The 22,421-nt window shown below is 47.5% G+C and overlaps 2 protein-coding genes across 4 annotated transcripts in view; one reads left to right on the top strand and one right to left on the bottom strand.

The window, feature by feature from the left end:
* Positions 1 to 17,683, top strand: part of LOC144585082 (uncharacterized) — a 31,646-nt gene extending 13,963 nt beyond the window's left edge. The window contains 1 exon segment of the mRNA XM_078382593.1: positions 14,409 to 17,683. Coding sequence (XP_078238719.1) covers positions 14,409 to 16,082 — 1,674 coding nt within the window. The 3' untranslated portion in view covers positions 16,083 to 17,683.
* Positions 1 to 22,421, bottom strand: part of LOC140702922 (uncharacterized) — a 354,469-nt gene that overhangs the window by 123,975 nt on the left and 208,073 nt on the right. The gene's annotated exons all lie outside the window — the stretch shown is intronic.

Here is a 22,421-nt window from a genome sequence, read left to right as displayed (position 1 = left end):
GCCTATGCAATTTTATTGGCAGCCCGTCTTTTTAAACCACACTTACAGAAAGTTGTTTTGCAGAGGGACAAATGTGCTTTAACATGGCTGAGCAGACAGAAAATGCATTACCTAAAATTGTTGTTCTGTAGTATTGTGTTGCAAGAGTATAATTTTATTATTCAACACATGCCTGGCAGAAAGGCAATGGTTTATTTATTTATTTATTTGATTTGTACCCCGCCTATCTGGACTACCAGACCACTCTAGGAGGCTTCCAGTATAAAATAAAAATAAAATACAATTAAAATACAAAAATGTGCATGGACATGGAATAACAATTACAATCACAGTAAAATAAGGAAAATAGTATAAGGAAAATTTGAAAAAGAATTCAGGAATTGGCTGGAGGGAAGGCCTGGATGTATAGCCATGTTTTAATTGGGTTTTAAAAACACCCAGCGTAGGGGCCGCACGAATCTCCAGAGGCAAGCGCCAAGCCACCGATTCCCAACTCGGACAGCCTCCCCAGGAGGATACCGTGGTCGACAGTATCAAAAGCCACCGAGATGTCGAGGAGAACCAACAGAGACATTTTCCCCCTGTCGGCCTCCTTCAACAGGTCATCGTACACAGCGACCAATGCCGTCTCTGTACCGTGACGCGGCCTGAAGCCTGACTGGAATGGATCCAGGGCATCTGTTTCATCCAGGAGTGCCTGAAGTTGATCTGCCACCACCCTCTCCACCACTTTACTCATGAAAGAAACATTGGCGACGGGCCTGTAATTGCCAATTTCATCCGCCGCCAAACTAGGTTTCTTTCTTATGGGCCTAATGAATGTCTCCTTGAGGGCAGGTGGAAACCTGCCCTCAAGGAAAGACCCATTTATTATTGCAGTGGCCCATTCTGTTGTTAGGCAGGGTCCAAGGAGGAGGTGGTGGCCCGACAGCGATCAAGCACCCTGGCCACAGAGTCAGGCGTTACTGGCTGAAAGGAGTCGAAAATGACCGGGCAAGATGAAGCGCTGGACATCTCAGCTTGACTCACTGTGTTCAAAAAAGGAGAGAGCTCCCGGCAGATGGCCTCCACTTTACATTTAAAATATGCTGCAAATTGGTCCTGTGAAAGACTAGGGGGAGGCCCATCTCCCGGACCAATTCCGGATAGGTCGCGCACTATACGGAAAAGCTCCGCCTGCTGGTTGGATGCTTCGCTTATCCAGCCGTTGACATGCTGGGACATGTTCAAGGAAGCCATGGTTTCCAGGAACTCAAGAGCTGGCCCAGTAACCTCTGCCTCCACATGCACGTTGAAATCACCCAAGACCAGAAGCCTCGGGGATCCCAACTGTGCCACGGAGACAAAGTCAGCCAGCTCCGGAAGGGAAGTGGCTGGGCTGCAGGGGGCACGGTAGCCCAGCAAAATCCCAATTCCATCCCTGGCCCCTATCGACATGTGGAGTGCCTCTAGACCCGGCCTTACCACCGAGGAGTGCCTGGTAACCTCCAAGCTGGATTTATAGACAATGGCTACTCCCCCCCATCCCTCCAGTCTACCCTGGTGCTGGACATCATAACTGGGTGGGCAGATGAGAGCCAGGGGGGCCACCCTCCCCATTAAGCCACATCTCGGTTATGCATGCCAGGTCTGCATCCTCCTCCAGGATAAGATCTTGAATCACCTGGGGCTTATTGGATACAGACCTGGCATTCAACAGAACCAGGGTTAGAGTGGAAGGCTGGCTGAACTGGCTACCTCGATACTGGGGGTTGGCTGCAGCCTCAGAACAGTGAACAGCCTTCAGACATCTGTTCACTGTTCTACTAACACGAGCAGGGACTGCGCCAACGCCATATCGCCCTCTACCCATAACCACCGGGATGTTAAAAGGCCCCTCGCTGGGCAAGCAGGCCTCCCACTCCATGCCAGATGAAAAGAGAAGAGAGAAGAAATAAATAAATAAATAAATAAATAAATAAATAAATAAATAAATAATAATAATAATAATAATAATAATAATAATAATAATAATAATAATAATAATAATAATAATAATAATAATAATAATAATAATAATAATAAAGCAAACACTAAATAATAGCACCGCTTAACAAAATACAAAGAATACATAACAATACAAAATTATAAACACAATACAAACAAAATTAATTTAAATTTAAACAAAAAAATAACAAAAAATTTCCCCCCCCCATCTAACTATGTCCATCCTCCACTGCCTCGCAACCCTGTCCTTTTTAGTTTTGCTGGTCTTGCTATTCTTGATGTTGTTAATATATTTCCAGAGGTTGTTAGATTTGATGTTAAAGTCAGGGAAATTGCCGGATTGAGGGTATTACTCACACGTTGCATCAAAATAGAAAGAACAGGCAGTGTCGAGAGCAGCGAAGTACAGGCTAAAAGATAGATAGTCCCTGGCTTCCCTCTTTCCCTTCCTTGTAAAGGAGTCAATAGGTTTTTATAGTTGGTCCGGGAAGGGCTAGATGAGCAATCCGAATCTGGAGAAGAAGCTGCTAGCAGGGAACCCAACATGGCGACCGTCCAGGACTCTCCTAGGACGCTGAAGATCTTCATCCCACCAGCTCGCCGCAGGCAATCCGCCTCTCTGCCTCAGCAGCCCGGGTCCCACAATGCTTCTAGGCAGCGCGGACCCCACCGCCGGCCACAGGGAACACAGCGCCCCAGATTCCAAGCACCGAGCTCCGACCTCAGCCCTGCAAAGATCGTCAGGGGGGGAGGCGCCGAGTCACCAGACGCCGATCTTTCTCCTCTGGAGGGCCCAACGTCAGCCTGGCCGGCAAGCCTGTTCCCTGGCAGCGCAGTTCTCCAGCGGTCGATAGACCCGACTCCTCAGCAACACGGGAAGCGCCCAAACGCCACCTCCTGTGGCCAGCGAGGCACCCGAGCATCCAAGCACAGCCAAAGCCGGGAGGCTCCAGTCGAGCCTCAACCCCCAGCTCCGCATCTGAGCTCTGACTCCAGCCCCGCGCTCAATCAGGCAGCCAGCAATCAATCAAGGAGGCGAGGAGAGGGACCAGAGAAGAGGGGGAGAGCGAAAGAAGAAGGGAAAAAAGAAGAAAAAAGAGATAGGAAAAGAGAAAATTAGGAAAGAGCACAAGAGGCGAACCGGCGCAGCGGAGGTAAGCGCTAACCGCCTGCTACCGACGCCATCTTGGGTTTTCTTTAATTTTTGGGTTAGAAAAGAGTCTGTGTGGTTCTTATAAACAAAGGTGTCTTATAAATGGAAATACAGTATTTTTTAAGAACAGGTTTATCAATATTCTTAACCTCTTCCCCTATGTATTCTTTGAAAAAAAAATTATCCAAAATTCCATCCCTTCCATGCATTTCTCAACATTTTCATATTAAATCCTTATTGTTGGTTATAATACCGGAAATATATCAATTGATGTGCTATATAATAACATTTAATATTGGTTATCTGACTACCTTCTTTTGTAATATCTACCAACATTTCTTATTAATCCTAGCTTTCTTATTATTATTGCAATATATATTAATCATCATCATTCACCATTATTTTAACTACTTACTCAAAATCTTTATTGGTAACATCCAGAATAGGATCTGTTTAATTTTAAATAATGCACTTCTGCCAAACCACAAAATGTTTAATGTTTTATATTCCTTTATCTTTTGACTTATCTCAAACAATCCGAATTCATTTTAAATACATCTTTACCCCGGTGTGCTTTGGAAGAAAGTAAATGAAAAAGCAAAGAGCGAGGAGGTCTGTTCCGTGCACATGGAGGTTGGTTGTCCAGTGGGTGAGCTTTCCTTCATTGGGGCCAACTGAAATTCCAGCCTGGTGTGTAAGCTTTGGAGTCCTCCAGAACTCTTCATCATCCTAAGTAGTGCTTATATATGAGTGGCACAGTTTTTAGCAGAGCCTGTTGCCGAAGCTCCTTGTTCCAGTCACAGCAGTCAAGAAAATCAGGCAAGGCTATCGATATGGTAAAAGGTGACATCCTAGCCAGTTTCAAGAATATTGTTTTGGAATATCGTCAGTGGCGATATTCCTAAAAGGTGGACCTAAAAGGTGCCCCTGATCAACACATGCATGAATGGATTTGCCAAGGGCTTGCACCATGTCAGGTGTTTACCTGCAACCTCATTTCAGGGATTTTCGCACAGGAAACACTTGCAGTCCAGGTAGGAGATGAAGCTTAGGAAGAGGGTGAAAAATATATATATATACAGAGAGAGAGAGAGAGAGAGATGCCCTTTGTGTGTTTGTGTGTGTGTGTGTGTGTATAAAACGGAGCTGAACAATTAATTAACACTGAGGTTGTAAACTCAGAAAGTGAGATGGGAGGGGGGAGGTTTCTGATTACTCCTCAAACCTTTCCTCACACAGGCCACCCCCCCCCCCATTTTGCAAGCTTCTTGCCATCCTTCAACTTGCCCAGAGAGAGCCTTCCTTCCTCCCTCCCCAGAGATCTGAGTTTAAAAAAAGAAGGGGGTGGGATCCAGGCCCCAGAGATCCCCCTCCTACCCTTTGACTCCCCCCTCTGCCTCCCTCTCGAGGAGACCCAGAGGGGGAAAAGCATTGCCTTGGCTTCCACTGGATAAACAGGCCTTTCTCAGTCTAAAGCTTTAAAGGAGGCGCTCAGCCAGGGAGAGTCCCTGCCCCGGGGGGGGGCACCCACAACCTGGGGATGGGGTCCCCTCCTCCTCCTCCATCTGACAGGCTCTGCCTCGAAGGGACGTTTTAAGCCTCCCGCTCCTCCTAGAAAGACGCAGGAGATGAAGCTTAGGAAGACAGTGAAAAGGGCTGTCTGGAATCATGGGGTCACCATCTGTTTCTGTTTTTCTTTTAATCATGAGCTAGCCTAATCAAAAAGGACAAAAAGAAAACCTAGCTGCCCAATTGGGAATCCAGAACTATTTTGCTAAAAAGGCTGTAGGTGGAAGTGAACTTGATCTGAGGAAGCTCTTGAAAATCAATACTGGGGAACCGATGCAGAAGTCCCTAATGATAGGTGATCATTTTGTCAATTGTCATAATGTTCTTACCTTGTGAATCTTCTAATGAGCAAACACTTCCAATATTTGATTAGCATACAGTGGCAGGATGAGACTAATCTTTGGAAAAGCAGACACAGATTCCAATTTGTCTCCTAATTCAATATGGCTGAAATGGAGGACTATACAACGCTGGGCATCACCTGCCAGGAAGTGCCCGTGTCCTTTGCTCTCATGGCCTGAGCTTGGCATGAGTGGCACCATTTTAAAAGAGCAGAATATTTTCCTAGAAAGCGCCTGAATTGCTTAATTTGCAAAGGCTTGTCTCGCCTTTCTGCTCCTCTTTCCTGTTGCCCAATTTTTTTGTTTTAAAAAAGAATTGAATGGCTAATGTTTTGTTATTGTTAGGCATCCTTCAGTATCGAAAGACTATGGTGACGTGCTCTGTATGGAGGACGTGGAACAGCGTCTAGTGTGGCTGAGGAGGCCAATTCGAGAGTGACAATCTCTTCCACACTGAAGACAGATCCAATCTGTCCCCTGTCAAGCTCCCTGGTTTTGCTGCTTTTGTGACTTCCACTTTGCCTTGGCCTGCTGGACAAGGGTCTCTTCAAATTGGGAGAGGCCATGATGCACTGCCTGCCTCCATGCTGAATGCTCAGATGTCAGGGTTTCCCATCTGTTGAGGTCTATTCCTAAGGCCTTCAGATCCCGCTTGCAGATATCCTTGTATCGCAGCTGTGGTCTCCCTCTGGGGCAATTTCCCTGCACTAATTCTCCATACAGGAGATCCTTTGGAAGCCGACCATCAGCCATTCTCACGACGTGCCCAAGCCAACGTAGACGTCGCTGTTTCAGTAATGTATTCATGCTGAATAATCCAGCTTGTTCTAGGACTACTCTATTTGGAACTTTGTCCTGCCAGGTGATACCAAAAATCCATTGGAGGCAACGCATATGGAAGGTGTTCAGCTTCCTCTCCTGCCATGCACAAAGGGTCCAGGACTCACTGCAGTAGAGGAGCGTGCTCAGGACACAGGCTCTATAGACCTGGATCTTGGTATGTGCCATCAGCTTCTTATTGAGCCATACTCTCTTTGTGAGTCTAGAGAACATGGTGGCTGCTTTCCCAATGCGTTTATCCAGCTCGACATCCAGGGAGAGGGTGTCAGAGATGGTTGAGCCAAGGTACACAAAGTCATGAACAACCTCCAATTCTTGTATGGAGATGGTAATAGAAGGAGGTGAATCCACGCCCTGGCCCATGACTTGTGTTTTCTTCAGGCTGATTGTTAGTCCAAAGTCTTGGCAGGCCTTGCTGAAACGATTCATGAGTTGTTGGAGGTCTTCAGGAGAGTGGGCAACAATGGCTGCATCATCTGCGAAGAGGAAGACCCGCATGCATTTCAGCTGGACTTTGGTCTTTGCTCTCAATCTGGAGAGATTAAAGAGCTTTCCGTCTGATCTAGTCCGGAGATAGAAACCCTCGGTTGCAGTTCCAAAGGCATGCCTCAGCATGACAGCAAAAAAGACCCCCCTCCCCAAAATGACTAATGGTCACCTGTGTTTTTTTTCTCCCCTCCTGCTCCTTTCCTTGCCGCCAACCCCACCACCTTGTCTTCTGCCCCACCGACGACCCCTTGCCAGAATTCCTGGTCTCTTTGCAGAGATCGGGGGGGGGGAGGGACCCCCTTTTTATGGGAGGAAAGGCCTCCTCCAAGGACGTTGGCTAAAGTTCAAGTCTGAATCTTTGGTACAGAGTTTGGAGTCCTTATTAAAAAAACAAGCTTTTTTTCCCCTCAGAAAAAGGGGAGAGGTTGGGTGGGTTCTGAGTTGACCCTGAGTCATTGGGAAAGAACCCCCCCCCAAAAAAAAACGGTCCAGTTTGAGTGGAGTCACTGGTCCTTCTCAACAGGGAGTTCCCTCTCCACTCCTGGCCTCCTTTCTGGGGGGGAGGGCTTCCCCCCCAAACACCGAGATGTGACCCCCCCCCAAGCTGGCCCACGTTTCCTTCGTCTCCTTCGTCCCACAACTGGCCTGTCCAGCCTCGTCCCTGGGGGGGGGGAAGGGATTTCTTCTCTTGCCCCATTCAAACGTGTGGGGAAAGAGGAGCCGGTTGGGACCTCAGGAAAAGCCCTGTTGAACTTCTGCCTGACTCAGAAGCCTTTAGAAGGGCAGGGTGTGGACGTGACGACACGCAGGTAAGGGGCGGGCAGGAGTGAACCCCTGAACCTGAGGGAGAACAACAGCGCATATTTGCCCCCCCTCCCGTTTCTTCTCTCTTCCTCTGGCGGCCCCTCCCCCCTTGCAAAGCAGCCTCTCCCCGAAGAACAATGGGGACCCAATGAGAACTCGCGCCGCCTGCGCGTCAACCGTTGCTGGGCAGAAGCCCTCCAAGCCTCGGTCTCCTTGGGCGTCCCCCCTGCCCTATTATGGCGTCTATGAGGGGGGTTGCCTGGCAACCCGGTGACGCTCATGGGGGAGAGGTTCAGGCTCCGCCCAGAAGACAAGGGAGGCCCAATGAGAGCTCGCCCCTCCTCCTCCTGGCTTTAGGAGCCGCTCAAAGCTTCCTCCCTCAGGAGAGGAAAATATCTTTTCTTCCCCCCCCCCCCGTTCAGGCTCCGCCCCTTCTGCTCTGCCTCCCCTCCCCCCACCCGCTTCGTCCTCGGCCTCCCCTCCCCCCATCGCCCCCCCCTTTCCATTCAGGGGGAAAAAACGGGGAGGAAGAAGAAGAAGAGGAAGAAGCAGGAGCGGCGTCGAAGGGGAACCGGAGGTGGGAAGCCCCGCTCTCTGCCCCCCCCACCCTCTAGGATTCCCCCCCCCGAAGAGGCAGCTTTGCAGGGGGAGGGGAGCGGATTCCTCGCGAGTTTCCCGCCAGAGGACCGGCAAGGAGGTGAGCCATATTCGGGGGGGGGGGGTTGCAGGACCGCTTTTTTTTAGGTGGGGCTCAGGAGTTGCTAAAGAGATGGAGAATTCCCCCCCCCCGCCAACCCCGGAGACCCCCCCCCTCACAATCCGCTCCGTCTGCGAAGCACGAAAGGCCTCGCCCGCTTCGAGGGAGGGGGCGAGGGGGGGTCCCTTTGTTTCTCTCCCTGCCTTCCGCCTCCTCCTCTTCCTCCCCGCATGGAGGGGGGGGCTAAATTGGGAGGGGGGGCCGAATGGGGAGTCTGGGAGGGGTCTGGATCTAGTCCCCCCCCCGAGCGAGACACCCAGGCCCTTTTCTCTGTGCGTGTCGGTGGGTCCTCCTCGACCCCCTTCTTTCCCCGGATCTTGCAGGCAGCCTTTTTTTGGGGGGGGGTGGCAGAGGGGGGGGAATGTGGGGAGCGTCCCCCCCCGGTGCTCTTTCTCCCCCCCAATTTCTCCTTCCTCCAGGAAACCCCCTCCCCAAAACTTCACACACACACCCCAGGTCGGAAGCGGGGTATGCGATGCAGTGGGGAGGAGGGAGGGAGGGAGGGGGGGAGGGGGGGGTCTGCAAAGGGAGGGCACGAGGGGGGTCCCAGAAGTGGGGCCTTTCGGGGTGACGAGGGGGGGTCAGCTGGGGGCGATGGGGCTCCCCTCCTTCCCCCCCCCCCGATGCCTGGCCTCCCATCCTGAGCCTCTTCAGGATCCCCCTCCCCCCCTCCCAGTCTATAGGGTTTGAAGGGACTCTTCAGGAGCATCTCTTGGTTCAGTGGATCTGGATGGAGGAGAGGGAGGGGCCGACCAGATTCCCCCTCCCCGACCAGATCCCAGGCTGCAGGAAAGGGGTTGTGGGGGTGGGTGGACGGGTTGCCCCCCTCCCTCCCTGTGCCTGTGTGTTGGGGGTGTTTGTGTGTGTGTGTGTTTGGGGGGGGCTTCCTGGTGGCCTTGCAGGAAAAGCCTCCCCCCCCCAAGAGGAAAGCAGGGCAGAAAGAGAAAGAGGCCCAGGAAGGCCATGGGTTTTGGGGCAGAGGCGGGAAGGAGATCTCCCCCCCCCCCCCGCAAGGAGAGGATCCTCTGGTCGGCTCTCCTGGCTGCAAGGGGGGGCTCTTCTCCTGGATGCGCCACTCAGAGCCCCCCCCCCAATTTGCAAAAGGCCCCTCCCTCCCTCCCTCCCTGCTTTCTCTGCCCCACTGGATGGAAGAAGGAGAAAGGCAGCCCTCCAAAGGGAAAGCCTTTTTGCTCCCCCCCCCCCCGGGATCTCTCCAGAGGGATCCTTTGGCTTCTTCTCTTCTCCCAGGGAGGGGGAGGAGAGATTCCTCCCAGGATCGAAAGAGAAGGGATCACACGCCAGATCCCTCCAGCCTTTGCCAGGCAGGTGAGCTCTTTCTAATTGCCATCACAGGCACCTCCATCCTATTCAAACATTAATCATCTTCCTTCTCCAGGGACGGTGGAGCTGACCCAAGGCCGCCCCGGCTGGTTCTTCTCGCGGGAGGTGGCCCATTGGGGGGGGGGAATCGAACTCCCAACCTCCACCTCCCCAGTCACAGATCCAACACCCCAGAGCTCTCCAGCCACCTACTCTCCCGTCAGCAGGAGGCCCTTTCTTGTGCCGCTCGGGTAAGGAGGTCGGAGCATTTCACCCTCATCGCTGGCAGCCCCAGATTTTATATATTTTATATTTTATATTGTTCTGTTTTATCTATGTAAGCCACCCCGAGTAGACATGGTCTAGAGGGGCAGGGTAAAAATCCAATAAATAAATAAACAAACAAACAAATAAACAAATAAAGGAGCCTTTTCGGGAGGGGGCCGCCACCCCCAGGTCTCCCGTAGCTACTCTTGAGGGACCAGGAGGCCACAGAGATGGGCTTGACCCGACCGGTCCTTCTCCGCCCCTCGCAGAGGACTGGGCGGGGGGGTGGAATGACCTCTCCATCTTCTTCCCTTCCCTTTAGTTTTTCTGTTCTTTCCACTTCGTTTCGTAGCCTCTGAAGGGACTTCCAGCCAACCCGCGGGGAGGCGAGAGACCTCGGATTTGACAAAGGAAGGCCCCCGAAGGACGCACCCGACCGGTGGGTTTCCTGGCCCAAGGGGGGGGGGGCGGGCTTTGATCCCAGGTTGCAGGGGTCCCCGCTTGGTTGTCTACCATGCTGCCTCTCTGAACATGGGCAGAGTGTTCTTATTGGTTTAGCTCCCAATCCAGGTGGGCTCCACCCTGCGTTAACTGCTGTGGATGAGACACAGCTTGTCGGGGGCGCTTCCCCGAATTCCCCCCTCCTTCTTTTGGGATCCAGGAGGGGGAACGGAAGAAGCCGCTCCTGCGTGTGTGTGTGGGGGGGTTCTTTTGGAGAGGGAAAGGTGGGAGGGAGCCTTTTTCCCCTCTCGCCTTTCTCCTAGAAGAACCTAAGGAGCTCTCTGGTGGATCAGGCCCAGGGCCCCTCTTAGTCCCCATTCCTACCCCCCTCTTCCTCCCCTGGGTGCTGGGGTCTCCTCGACTTGCGAGCCAGCAAAGGAGTGTTCTGGAAATCTCCCTATTCTCTCTAAAGGCCCGTCCAGGAGGGGCCTCGGTGTTCATGGCCCTGCTGGGGGTGGCCTTCACTGGAGGGAACGGGCCCTGGGGGGGGTGATGGGCAGCCTTCGTCCACCTCCTTCCTCCTGTTTGGCCAGAAGAACCGCTGTTCTCCTCTGGCCAGAGTTCTCTGTACAACCAGGTGGGTCCTTCTTGGGGTAGGTCACGAGCCAATCAAAGCACCACCCTCTGCAACCTACGGGGTGAAATCATTTGTCCCTCTTCTTGGTGATTCAGAGCCGCAGAGGAGACCCTCCTCTTGCTCCCACTGCAAGTGCAAGCCCACCTTATAGGGACACGGGGAAAGGAGGGCCTTCTCGGTGGCAGCCCTCAGCCCGTGGCACGCTCTCCCTCTTCCCATTTATCCTTTTGGAAAGAGCTAAAACCCCATCTCTTCAGGCAGGCTTTTAAAAGTTATAACGGAATCCCTGAACCCCATTTTGGCAGATAATTTTTTTCCTGTTTTAATCTTTTAATTGTATTTTAAATCATACATTGTTTAATTTATCTTTTAATATCTAGTGTATTGTGTTTTTAACTGTGTGAATGTTAATGTTGTGAGCCGCTTTGCGTCTCTTGGCAGAAGCCGAAGATGAGCCAACAGTGCGATGTGGCTGCAAAAAAGGCCAATGCTATTTAGGCTGCATTAAGAGCATCCCATGAGGTGCTAGTTCCCTTCTCCTTGGTAAACCTAATCATCCTAGCTTCTGATAGTAATACCAGTACTTTTTAGTGGGACTTTTAGTGGGTGGGGAGTGTTTGGGAATTTTATGTGTGTGCATGTGTCTGGTCTCTGGGTGTCTGTGAATTTCGTTGTATGTGTATATACTTACAATGACAATAAATTATTATTATTATTATTATTATTATTATTATTATTATTATTATTATTATTATTATTATTATTATTATTATTATTATTATTATTATTATTATTATTATTAATCCTTGCTTTTTCATCACCATTTCAAAATCTGTTAATTATGTTTTGTAAGACTTTTAAATCTTTATTGGTTTCATCCTAAAGGAAAAAATAATTTTAGGTAGTAACCCTTTGTTACACATTTCATAGTACATCAAATTACTACCCTCTCTTATCCTCCATATTTCCGTCAATTCTTTCTCCGTTTTGTCTAATGTATGTTTATGTTGTAAAATGTCAAGAAAACGTTTGATACCTGGACACAAACAGTGTCCTTGGTGGAAGCGTAGATGTTTCCCTTCTGGAGGGAATGAGGGAGACCTGGCAGAAACACCATGCTTTGCCTTTCTCTCCGGATGCAAAAAACTATGACAGGCAAACATAATTAGAAAAATACTTTGTATTTAAACATTTAACTTAAATAGCTGAACTTCACTATAAAATCGTGTACAGAACATATGGCTTTTTTTGCTCACGATCCCACTGTCAGCCTGACCGCCCTTAAGCAAAGGGGCAGCAACGAATGCTCTGCCTGACCTGCTTTTATCCCAACTTCAGCCCCTACAATCCCTGGCGCCTGCCCGTGGCTACGACAGCCTCAAACTTTCCCAGTGAATCAGCTTCAGGGGTTTGGCTGACCTACACCCAGCTTGTTTCCCTGGCTTTCCTATGTGAGTATGTTGAAGACTTTGATTTACTGTATTTCTTAGTGACCTGATCTATACGAACATTTTGACATAAAATTCCTTTATGTAACCTCTGTAAGCGATCAGCTCTCCTAAGAGAATGCTGAAAGCTGGTATAGAGAGGTTCCAGGTCCAGTTGACCCCTATTTGAGTTGAGATGAGTCCTTGTCTCAACCAGGCTGTCCCACTGGCACCCTTTCCCAAGACTATCCCCAATTAAAAACCTCTTCCGAAACCAAATTATAACCATGAGTCTTAGAGACATTTAGAACTCTCAGAATTCAGGAAAATACTGGACTCAAAGTAGCATAGTTTTGTGGCCTGTAAGTAATCCAATTAAGTATGGTCGCAGGTTGTCTGTTCAAGAGACCAAGCATAAGTTCTTAAGTATTATTATTTTATTAGAAAAATAAAGATTTAGCTAAATTCAGTTTGTAGTCCATCGTGACTAGATAGGCGGGATATAAATAAAATAAAATTAAATAAATAAATAAATAGCATTCAAAAACATTTCCATAACTACAGGTAGTTAGAATCTTAACAAATCCCAGCTACAAAAATAAAATAAGGAAATTCTACTAACTAGAAAACAGGTAAGGCTAGGCCTCCCCCCCCCCACTTTCTATTCTTCTACTAAGAACTACATCTTAGCATTGGGAACTCCAAAGTCCATTCAAAAATCAATAATCCATGGTAAAATCCATTAATCTAAAAATGAGTTAGAAAAGAGTCAAAAAGAGTCTCTCTCTCTGTACCATCCTGTCATTTTCTTCACACGCTGAAAGCACCCCCTCCTTCACTCTCCACTGGTGTAAGCCAATCAGGACAAAGGATTCTTGTCTCTCTCCACCTCCTCTTCTCATGAGAACTGCAGATGTTGTTGACATTCTTGCTCGATATTATGAGTTTTCGTCTTCGCCAAGCATAGCCTTGGTCATGCTATCTACACGATAACATTCCTAGCTAGCTGTAAAGAAAAACAACTTCTCAATGCTTCTAGAAAAATGACACAGGCTGAGATGATTTCCTTTCTACATCATTCCATGACTACAAATCCCATTTAGAAATTACATTTTAGCTTCAATAACCTAGATCATGACAACCTCTACCTCCTAGCTTCTTTATAGTCACATGTACCCTTAAAATCCATATTCACCAATGTGCAATCTGCTACATTTAAAAGCCCTATATCTGTCTTACAAACTAAATCACAATCACTAGATGTAAATATATATAATCTATCCTAAAATAACTTTTATATGCTGATGAATAAAAAGTAAACTTTACATCTCCTTTCACTTCTTTCCAAACATCTTGCATATCAGTTCTATATAAGTTTATTTCATATCGTAATATTATACCTTCTTTCATCCTTGGTAGGGTTTAACTTCTCTTCCTCTTCATCCATTAACATTTATCTTTATTATCAAGACTTTAAACCATTCCATTTTAGCATCACATCTCCATTTGGTCCCATACTCTGATGACATACCCCAGAAAAGAAACACCCAATAGTAACATATCCTCAAACTTTAACTATTTTCCTAAAAAAAAAAACCCTAAACCCTCACCACTACATTTAATAATATTTTCCCCCTCTTTTTTAGCAAGATCCTACCTGGCCATGGTTAAGTACAAAGTCCTGCACCTTGGAAAAAGAAACCAATTGCACACTTACAAGATGGAGGATACTTGGCTCAGCAAAACTACGAGCGAGAGGGATCTGGGAATTGTTGTAGATAGCAAGCTGAATTGAGCCAACAGTGGCTTTTTACTAATCCACGTTCTCCAACTCTTTTTTCCTTTCCTCCTTTCATGGGTTCACCATTTTCAATACATTTATGGACTTGCAAAGCCTTTAAATTAAGTACCGTAGAGTGGAGGAAATTTGCAAGTAAAGCATGGAACTTTTCCAGTGAAACCTCAATTCTCATCAAACCCTATCATTATATTTCTGAGTAAGATGGCTGGATAGCTCTGTGGTTTAAATATCTGGTTGCACAACCCGAGGTTCCCCGCTGTGTCTCCCATGGGTAAGGTCAGACTGTGTGGCGTTTGGGAATTTAGGCAAGGGGAGTACATGCTGTTTTCACAATATGGCTAATTTTTCAAATTTGCCAGTAAAGCCTTCAGGAGACATATGCCTTCTTTTTTTCTCTATCAGGTAACAAACATGATGGTCCTGAAAAAAGTCAAGTGTGAACCTGGAAAGAAAAGCTTAGAAAAACCCACGAGCTAAAGGAGAAACGGGTTAAATGCCTGAAGTGTGGAGACAGCTTCAGACCAGTGCCGCTAATTCAGATTAAAGAATCACCCTGGGGACAAATCATAGAAAAACATGGAACGTAAAAACAGTTTCAGCAGTAGAAGAAATCTGCGTTCACATCGAAGAACTCACACAGGGAAGAAACCGTACAAATGCATGGAATGTGGAAAAAGTTTCAGTGAAAATGGTCATCTTAGGTCACATCAAAGGACTCACACTGGGGAGAAACCACATAAATGCATGGAATGTGGAAAGAGCTTTAGTCACAGTTTTGCCCTTAGATTACATCAAAGGACCCACACTGGGGAGAAACCACATAAATGCATGGAATGTGGAAAGAGCTTTAGTCGCAGTTTTGCCCTTAGATTACATCAAAGGACCCACACTGGGGAGAAACCACATAAATGCATGGAATGTGGAAAGAGCTTTAGTCTCAATTATGTCCTTAGGTTACATCAGAGGACTCACACTGGGGAGAAACCACATAAATGCATGGAATGTGGAAAGAGCTTTAGTCAGAGTCGTCACCTTAGGTTACATCAAAGGACTCACACTGGGGAAAAACCACATAAATGCATGGAATGTGGAAAGAGTTTTAGATGCAGTGGTCAGCTTAGGGTACATCAAAGGACCCACACTGGGGAGAAACCACATAAATGCATGGAATGTGGAAAGAGCTTTATTCGCAGTTATGCCCTTAGGTTACATCAAAGGACCCACACTGGGGAGAAACCACATAAATGCATGGAATGTGGAAAGAGCTTTAGTCGCAGTTATGCCCTTAGGTTACATCAAAGGACCCACACTGGGGAGAAACCACATAAATGCATGGAATGTGGAAAGAGCTTTAGACACAGTGGTCAGCTTAGGTTACATCAAATGACCCACACTGGGGAGAAAGCACATAAATGCATGGAATGTGGAAGGAGCTTTAGTCACAGTGGTCAGCTTAGATTACATCAAAGGACTCACACTGGGGAGAAACCATATAAGTGCACAGAATGTGGAAGGAGCTTTATTCGCAGTGATGTCCTTAGATTACATCAAAGGAGTCATACTGGGGAGAAACCACATAAATGCATGGAATGTGGAAAGAGCTTTAGTCAGAGTAGTCAGCTTAGGTTACATCAAAGGACCCACACTGGGGAGAAACCACATAAATGCATGGAATGTGGAAAGAGCTTTAGTCTCAATTATGTCCTTAGGTTACATCAAAGGACTCACACTGGGGAGAAACCACATAAATGCATGGAATGTGGAAAATGCTTTAGTCGCAGTGATGGCCTTAGGTTACATCAAAGGACCCACACTGGGGAGAAACCACATAAATGCATGGAATGTGGAAAGAGCTTTAGTCAGAGTGGTCAGCTTAGGGTACATCAAAGGACCCACACTGGGGAGAAACCACATAAATGCATGGAATGTGGAAAGAGCTATAGTCAGGCTGGACTGCTTATGGTACATCACAGGACCCACACTGGGGAGAAACCACATAAATGCGTGGAATGTGGAAAGAGCTTTAGTCGCAGTGATTCCCTTAGCTTACATCAAAGGACACACACTGGGGAGAGACCACATAAATGCATGGTATGTGGAAAGAGCTTTAGCAAGAGTAGTCATCTTCAGTCACATCAAAGGACTCACACTGGAGAGAAACCACATAAATGCATAGATTGAGGAAAGAGCTTTAGTCGCAGTGGTGACCTTAGATTACATCAAAAAACTCACACTGGGGAGAAACCATAGAAGTGCATGGAATGTGGAAAGAGCTTTATTCAGAGCTCCTGATAAATCTGTCATAGATCAGATTATGGGGTTTAAATCATGTACTGAAGATGAGATACATAGTTGTGAACAATGTAAAATGGATTCCATATTGGTTCTATGTATGAAATATTTTGTATGTTGGGAATGTATTTCCAGAGGGCTGTGGGAATGTTTTTACTTTAGGCCAGGACAAGCCAATAAGAAGATCAGACATTTGTTGTGATGTAGAAGGCAATGGACTGAGAAAAAAACACCTGTTTCTCATTAGAAGAGAAGGAGGGATAGCTTCTATAAGCTTATGCTGTGATTGGATGACAGTGTGAGAAACGAAGGAGAAGGGAGGTACCAAGATGATTGAAAAAGGAAGTTTTGCTATGTGCAGAGTTACATCTTTTGTTCTATCCTTCTATCTTTTTCCATTATAGATTTTTCTAGGTCTTTTTGCCTGCTGCTCCGTGCCGGTAAAGGACTGGGGAAGATGTCGGGAGTCAAGGAAGAAAGAAAGGGGGGCTTTAAGCCTTTTGCCTACCCTAAGGAAGCTTTTAGAGATTTTAGAGCTATTGTAATTAAAAGAGAATTATTTGCCTTATTTCTATTTTGCAAAAAGCCCTGAAAACGCTTATTTGCTATGCTTTTGCTTCAAACTGACTTAATTTTTTCAATAAAAACAATAATTATAAAATCTTTTGGTCTCTTGAACAATGAAACTGTCATAGCTATACCCTGAGGGGGAAGCAAGGCCACATTAAGCTACTGAGTTCTATCTTATTGAGCCAAGTAGATCTTAGGACTACAAAGCTCATGTGTAACTTCCTACTGATATTTTTTAAGGGTCAGCAAGTATCTTTTTAGGGCAGACTTCTAAGAAGTTTGTTGTATGCCCTGGCTGAGGTAATTCAGGACTCAACCCAGCTGTATAGGGGTGCTCAAACTTCAAATTACTCTCTGTCCGACCGTTCAAGTTCTCCTACACAGGAAACTGGGTTGGAACATGGTGGCAGCGGTGGGATGAATCTACGTGCTGTTAGCTCCTTGTACTGACATGGTTGGCAACACAGTACTGTTTTGTTTTAGTAACGAGGCAGGAAGGTATTCCATGTGCCTTGCTACTTTTTTCTTTTCTGATACTTTTTCCTTTTCTGATACTGTTACATACAGCACTGATGTTACCTGTCTGTCATGGGTTTGGAGGGAAAGTTCCATCCTATGGGGAGTGGAAGGCGGGACATCAGGAGGAGGGGCTGTACTGTATATATAGGTGAAGCCTGTGTGGAGAAGTGGAGACGCTGGGATGTGACGAAGCAGCAGCTGGGAAGAAGAAGCTGGTGTGGGAGTCTGTGTGTCAGACAGGGTACTACTGTGTGTCAGTCAGTACCAACCTGATAGGTTCAGGTGTCTGTTGGTTAGCCAGAACTGATAGGTTCAGGGTCTGTGCTTCAAGTTAAGTGTTCTGTGTGAACCAAACTGTGTGCATGTATGAATGAGACTAAGCCACGTTACTATATCTTATTCACCTGATCGTTTTATTTTTCCCTGTGTGTATTTAAATAAACCTTATTCTTTTATTTGTTGAAAATCCATCCCTGGTCTGTGTGACTTCTTATAGGGAATGGTTGGTGGCAGCTTAGTTAACGTGTGGCAGATCCCAGTAGGTCTGGGTTTGTCACATTGATTGGTGTCCAGCGTGTGGGATACGACTGGTCCAGTTGTCCAGCGGTCCAGCAAAGCCTTGGCAAGTGTGCCCAGAGCAAGGGGGGTCTAGTCAGGGACAATCTGAGAGCGCGTAGGTAATCTTCTAGGTGTGCCTCACGGGGGGGTGCACTAGTAGAAGAACGTGTAACCTCAGATTGGGGGCTAGATTAGGGAGCTCTGAGGCAACCTGTTTTTGGCGGGAAAAAAAGCTGAGGCAAAACTGTGAAATAGCAGTGAGCTAGCTTGTCTGCTGAGAGGCCCAGCAGAGGGGGGTAGACTCTAGCTCGCAACTGTTGCAAGTAGTGCTGAAAGGACAGCAGCAATCTATAGAGAAAGCTGGTTCTGAGGCAAAAGAAAAAAAAAGTGGTCGTTTTATTTTGAGGCTTGACTTTTTAAAGCAGCCTGTTCTGGGGGGGGATTATGCCCTTGACTCGAAGCCAAATGGCAGAAATGGGTGAAGTGAAAGACCCCCAGGTTGACCAAGGTTCTGAGGATGAATTTGGCTCAGTGCAAGGTGACAGCACGGGAGAACAGAACCCAGAACTCAGAAAATTGCTCATAGCTCAACAGCATGAACTGAGGATGAGGCAATTTGAAATGGAGGAAAGATTAGAGAGAGAAAAAATGGAGGAAAGGGAAAGAGAGAAACAACGGCAATTTGAATTAGAGAGAGAAAGAGAGAAAATTGCTCTGGAAAAAGAAAGGATGGCGTTTGAGTTAAGAAAATTGGAAATGATGAACCAGAACAATAATAACAATAGGGATTCTGAGGGAGGCCAATTGTCTAAAGCTGACCTGAAGAAATTCCCTGTGTACCACAAGGGAGATTGTCCTGAGGTGGTCTTTTCCTTAGTGGAAAGAGCGTTTGTGGACTTCTCAGTGAGGGAAACTGAGAAGATGACCATCATGCAATCTTTAATCAGTGGTAGCCTGGCTGAAGTTTATTCAGAGATGCCACAGGAACTGATGAAAGATTTTGCAGAATTTAAAAAACTGGGGTTTGCAAGACATGGGATAAATGCGGAACAGCTGAGGCAAAGATTCAGGTCAATCACCAAGAAACCAGAGCAGACGTTTACCCAAGTGGGGGCCCAATTGGTGAGGCTGCTAGAGAAATGGCTATCTCAGGAGGGGACAGAGACCTTTCAGCAGCTCAAAGACTTGATAGCGCTGGAACAGTTCTATTCAGTCCTGCATGGGGAACTGAAATTCCAGGTGAGGGAAAGGAAACCAAAATCTGTGGCAGAAGCAGCCGAGATCGCAGATTTTATTTCCCAAATAAGAAAGCCCTTGGGTGAGGGGAAAGCGATGGGGAAACCTAAAGAAACCTACAGCAAGTACTCTCAGGGACCAGGGAAAAACCAGCAAGGGGGAGGGGCCCATGGTGAAGGGAAGCCCTCAGACATGAAACCAAGACCTCAGATTTTGGAGGGAAAACCAAAACAAGATGAGAAAGACTCAAAATACACCAGAAAATGTTATTTCTGTCAGGGAAAGGGCCATCTAATCTCAGAGTGTGAGAAATTAAAGCAGCTAAAAGGAATTGTGCCTCAGGATTCGAGTGGAACCAAGCCAAAAGCTGTGTTGTGTGTCCAGAAAGAGCAAGGCTCATTGTCACTGAGGGAGCCTGTTGCCATGGCTACTCAATCTGGAACAGCTACATCTGCTGATCAGGCTGAGGAAAATGGTCCTCTTGTAGAGGTCAGGCGCTGCCTACTGGTGAGAACAGATTCTCAGTTGTTTGAGACAGCAGGGGTGGACGTAGGAATACTTGACCATCAGTATCGGGGGCTGCGGGACACTTGTTCTCAGGTGACCCTGTGCCATCCAGATATTATTCCTAGGGAATATGTAATCCCAAATGAGAGCATGAAGGTGGCAGGGATTGAGGGGCAGGTGATCTCACTGCCAGTAGCAGAGGTACCTGTGAACTTTCAAGGCTGGAGGGGAGTTTGGCGGCTAGCAATTTCATCGACTCTGCCAGCAGCCGTGCTCGTGGGAAATGACCTGGCTGAACATGTGAAACGGGTGCTAGTGATTACACGTTCACAAGCCACCACGGGGACAGTTCAGGGGGGTAATGAGGAGCCAGAGACGGAAGCAGAGGGGAGTTCAGAAGCTGTGGTGGAAACCTTAACCACAGACAGCAGATTTGGACAAGAGCAAAAGGCAGACGCCACTCTCCAAAAGTGTTTTGAACAGGTGACTGACGCCCAGCTAACACCTGAAACCCCAGTGAGATTTCTGGAGAAAAAGGGGATTTTGTATAGAGAGACCCTGAGGAATATCTCAAAAGGGGGAGATGGGATCAGAAGTCAGCTAGTGGTACCTGAAAAGTATCGCCCCATGATCTTACAAAGGGGGCACTCTGACATGTTTGCTGCACACTTAGGGGTGAACAAAACACAGCAGAGAATCACACAGAATTTTTACTGGCCTGAAATAGGGAAGCAGATCAAAGAATTCTGTAAACAATGTGATGTGTGTCAAAGGCAGGGGAATAGCCGAGACAGGACCAAGGCAAAGTTGTGCCCTTTGCCTGTGATTGACACTCCGTTCAAATGCATAGGGGTGGATATTGTGGGACCTTTGCCCAAGGCCACAAAGAGGGGGAACAGGTTCATTCTCACCATTGTGGACCATGCCACGAGGTACCCTGAAGCCATTCCCTTGACTAACATTGAAACTAACACAGTGGCAGATGCCTTGGTGGGGTATATGTCCAGGATGGGATTTGCCTCAGAAATAATCACAGATTTGGGAGCATCGTTCACATCAAAGCTCATGAAACGCTTATGGCAAATCTGTGGAATTAAGCACAAGGAAACCACTGCTTATCACCCTGAAAGTAATGGGTTAACTGAGAAGTTCAATGGGACTCTAATGCGCATGATTAGGGCTTACTTGGCAGAGAATCCAAACAATTGGGACCAGAAGCTGCAATCCCTTTTGTTTGCTTATCGATCAGTGCCACAAGCCAGTACCGGGTTCAGTCCGTTTGAACTTTTATTTGGGAGAAGGGTGAAAGGGCCCCTTGATTTGATCAAACAAAATTGGGAGCAGATCACCCAGGATGACCCACAAGACGTTGTGACATACATAGACACCTTGATGAATGACCTAAAGAGAAATCTAGAGCTGGCAGCAGAAAACCTGCAAGCTCAGAAGGTCAGACAGAAAACATGGTATGACCACAAAGCTAGAGAGAGGCACTTTGACCCAGGGGAGGAAGTGCTTTGGCTTAGGCCCTGCAGAGAGAACAAACTGCAGCTCAAATGGGCAGGAACATATAGGGTCATTTCCAAGATGTCAGACCTGAACTACCTTATAGAGCAGGAGGAGAACCAAGCCAGGAGGGTGGTTCATGTGAATGCCCTAAAACCCTACTACAGAGGGGAACAGAGGGTTTTATTTGCGATAAAAGCAGCTGAGAGTGAGGAAGCTGAATTACCCTTCTGGGAGGGTAGAGGGGAAGTAAAATACAACCCAGAGGAGGTAAAGATCAGTCCTGCACTCACCCAAGACCAGCAGCAAGAACTAAAAATGCTGCTCAGTAAATATCAACAGGTGTTTTCCAACAAGCCGGGGATAGTGAAGGGAGTGATGCATCGGATCCACACAGGGGATGCACCCCCGCAGGCAGTATCCCCATACCGAGTAACGGGACCCTATAGGGACAAGGTGCGGAAGGAGCTGGACGAGATGCTTAGGGAGAACATAATCGTCCCCTCTTCTAGTCCTTGGTCCTCTCCGATAGTCCTTGTGGACAAGCCTGATGGGAGCATTAGGTTTTGTGTTGATTACAGGAAATTAAACCGCGTAACCACTCCTGATGCCTACCCAATGCCCAGGCTAGACAACCTGATTGAAACCATAGGGGGTTGTCGGTTCATCTCATCATTGGACCTGGTAAAGGGATATTGGCAATTAAGAATTGATCCCAGGGATCAAGAAAAGACCGCCTTTTGCAGCCCTTTTGGTCTCTATGAGTTTCGAGTCCTGAGCTTTGGTCTCAGAAATGCACCAGCCACATTCCAAAGGCTGATGGACCAGACCTTAGCAGGGCTCAGTGACTTTACAGTGGCCTACATTGACGACATAGGGATCTTCAGTAATACCTGGGAAGATCACCTGATACACCTGGAGTTAGTGCTGCAGAGGTTAAGTGCAGCAGGGCTCACAGTAAAGGCCAGCAAGTGTCAGCTGGGTAGCCCAGAAATAAAATACTTGGGTCACATAGTAGGGGGAGGAGTGATAAAACCCCTCGAGGCCAAAATAGAAGCAGTTCGTGATTGGCCTAGACCCCACACCAAGAGAAAAGTTAAATCATTTCTTGGGTTGGTGGGCTACTACAGAAAGTTCATCCCGAGGTTTAGCGAGATTGCGGCTCCGCTGACTGATCTGACGAGGAAGAAGGCTGATGACCGCATCCCGTGGACCAGCGACTGTGAGGAGGCGTTCCAGAGGTTGAAGCAGGCGCTCATCAACTATCCAGTGCTGCGTGCTCCAGACTTCGACCAGGAGTTCATCATCTACACCGATGCGTCTAACAGCGGGGTAGGAGCGGTTCTTTGCCAGGAGGATGAGAATGGTGACCAGCACCCAGTGTCCTACCTGAGTAGGAAA

Source organism: Pogona vitticeps, chromosome Z, assembly GCF_051106095.1.
Source record: "Pogona vitticeps strain Pit_001003342236 chromosome Z, PviZW2.1, whole genome shotgun sequence".
Taxonomy (NCBI): Eukaryota; Metazoa; Chordata; class Lepidosauria; order Squamata; family Agamidae; genus Pogona; species Pogona vitticeps.
Note: the sequence above shows the minus strand (reverse complement) of the source record. Positions and strands in the feature narration are given on the sequence as shown.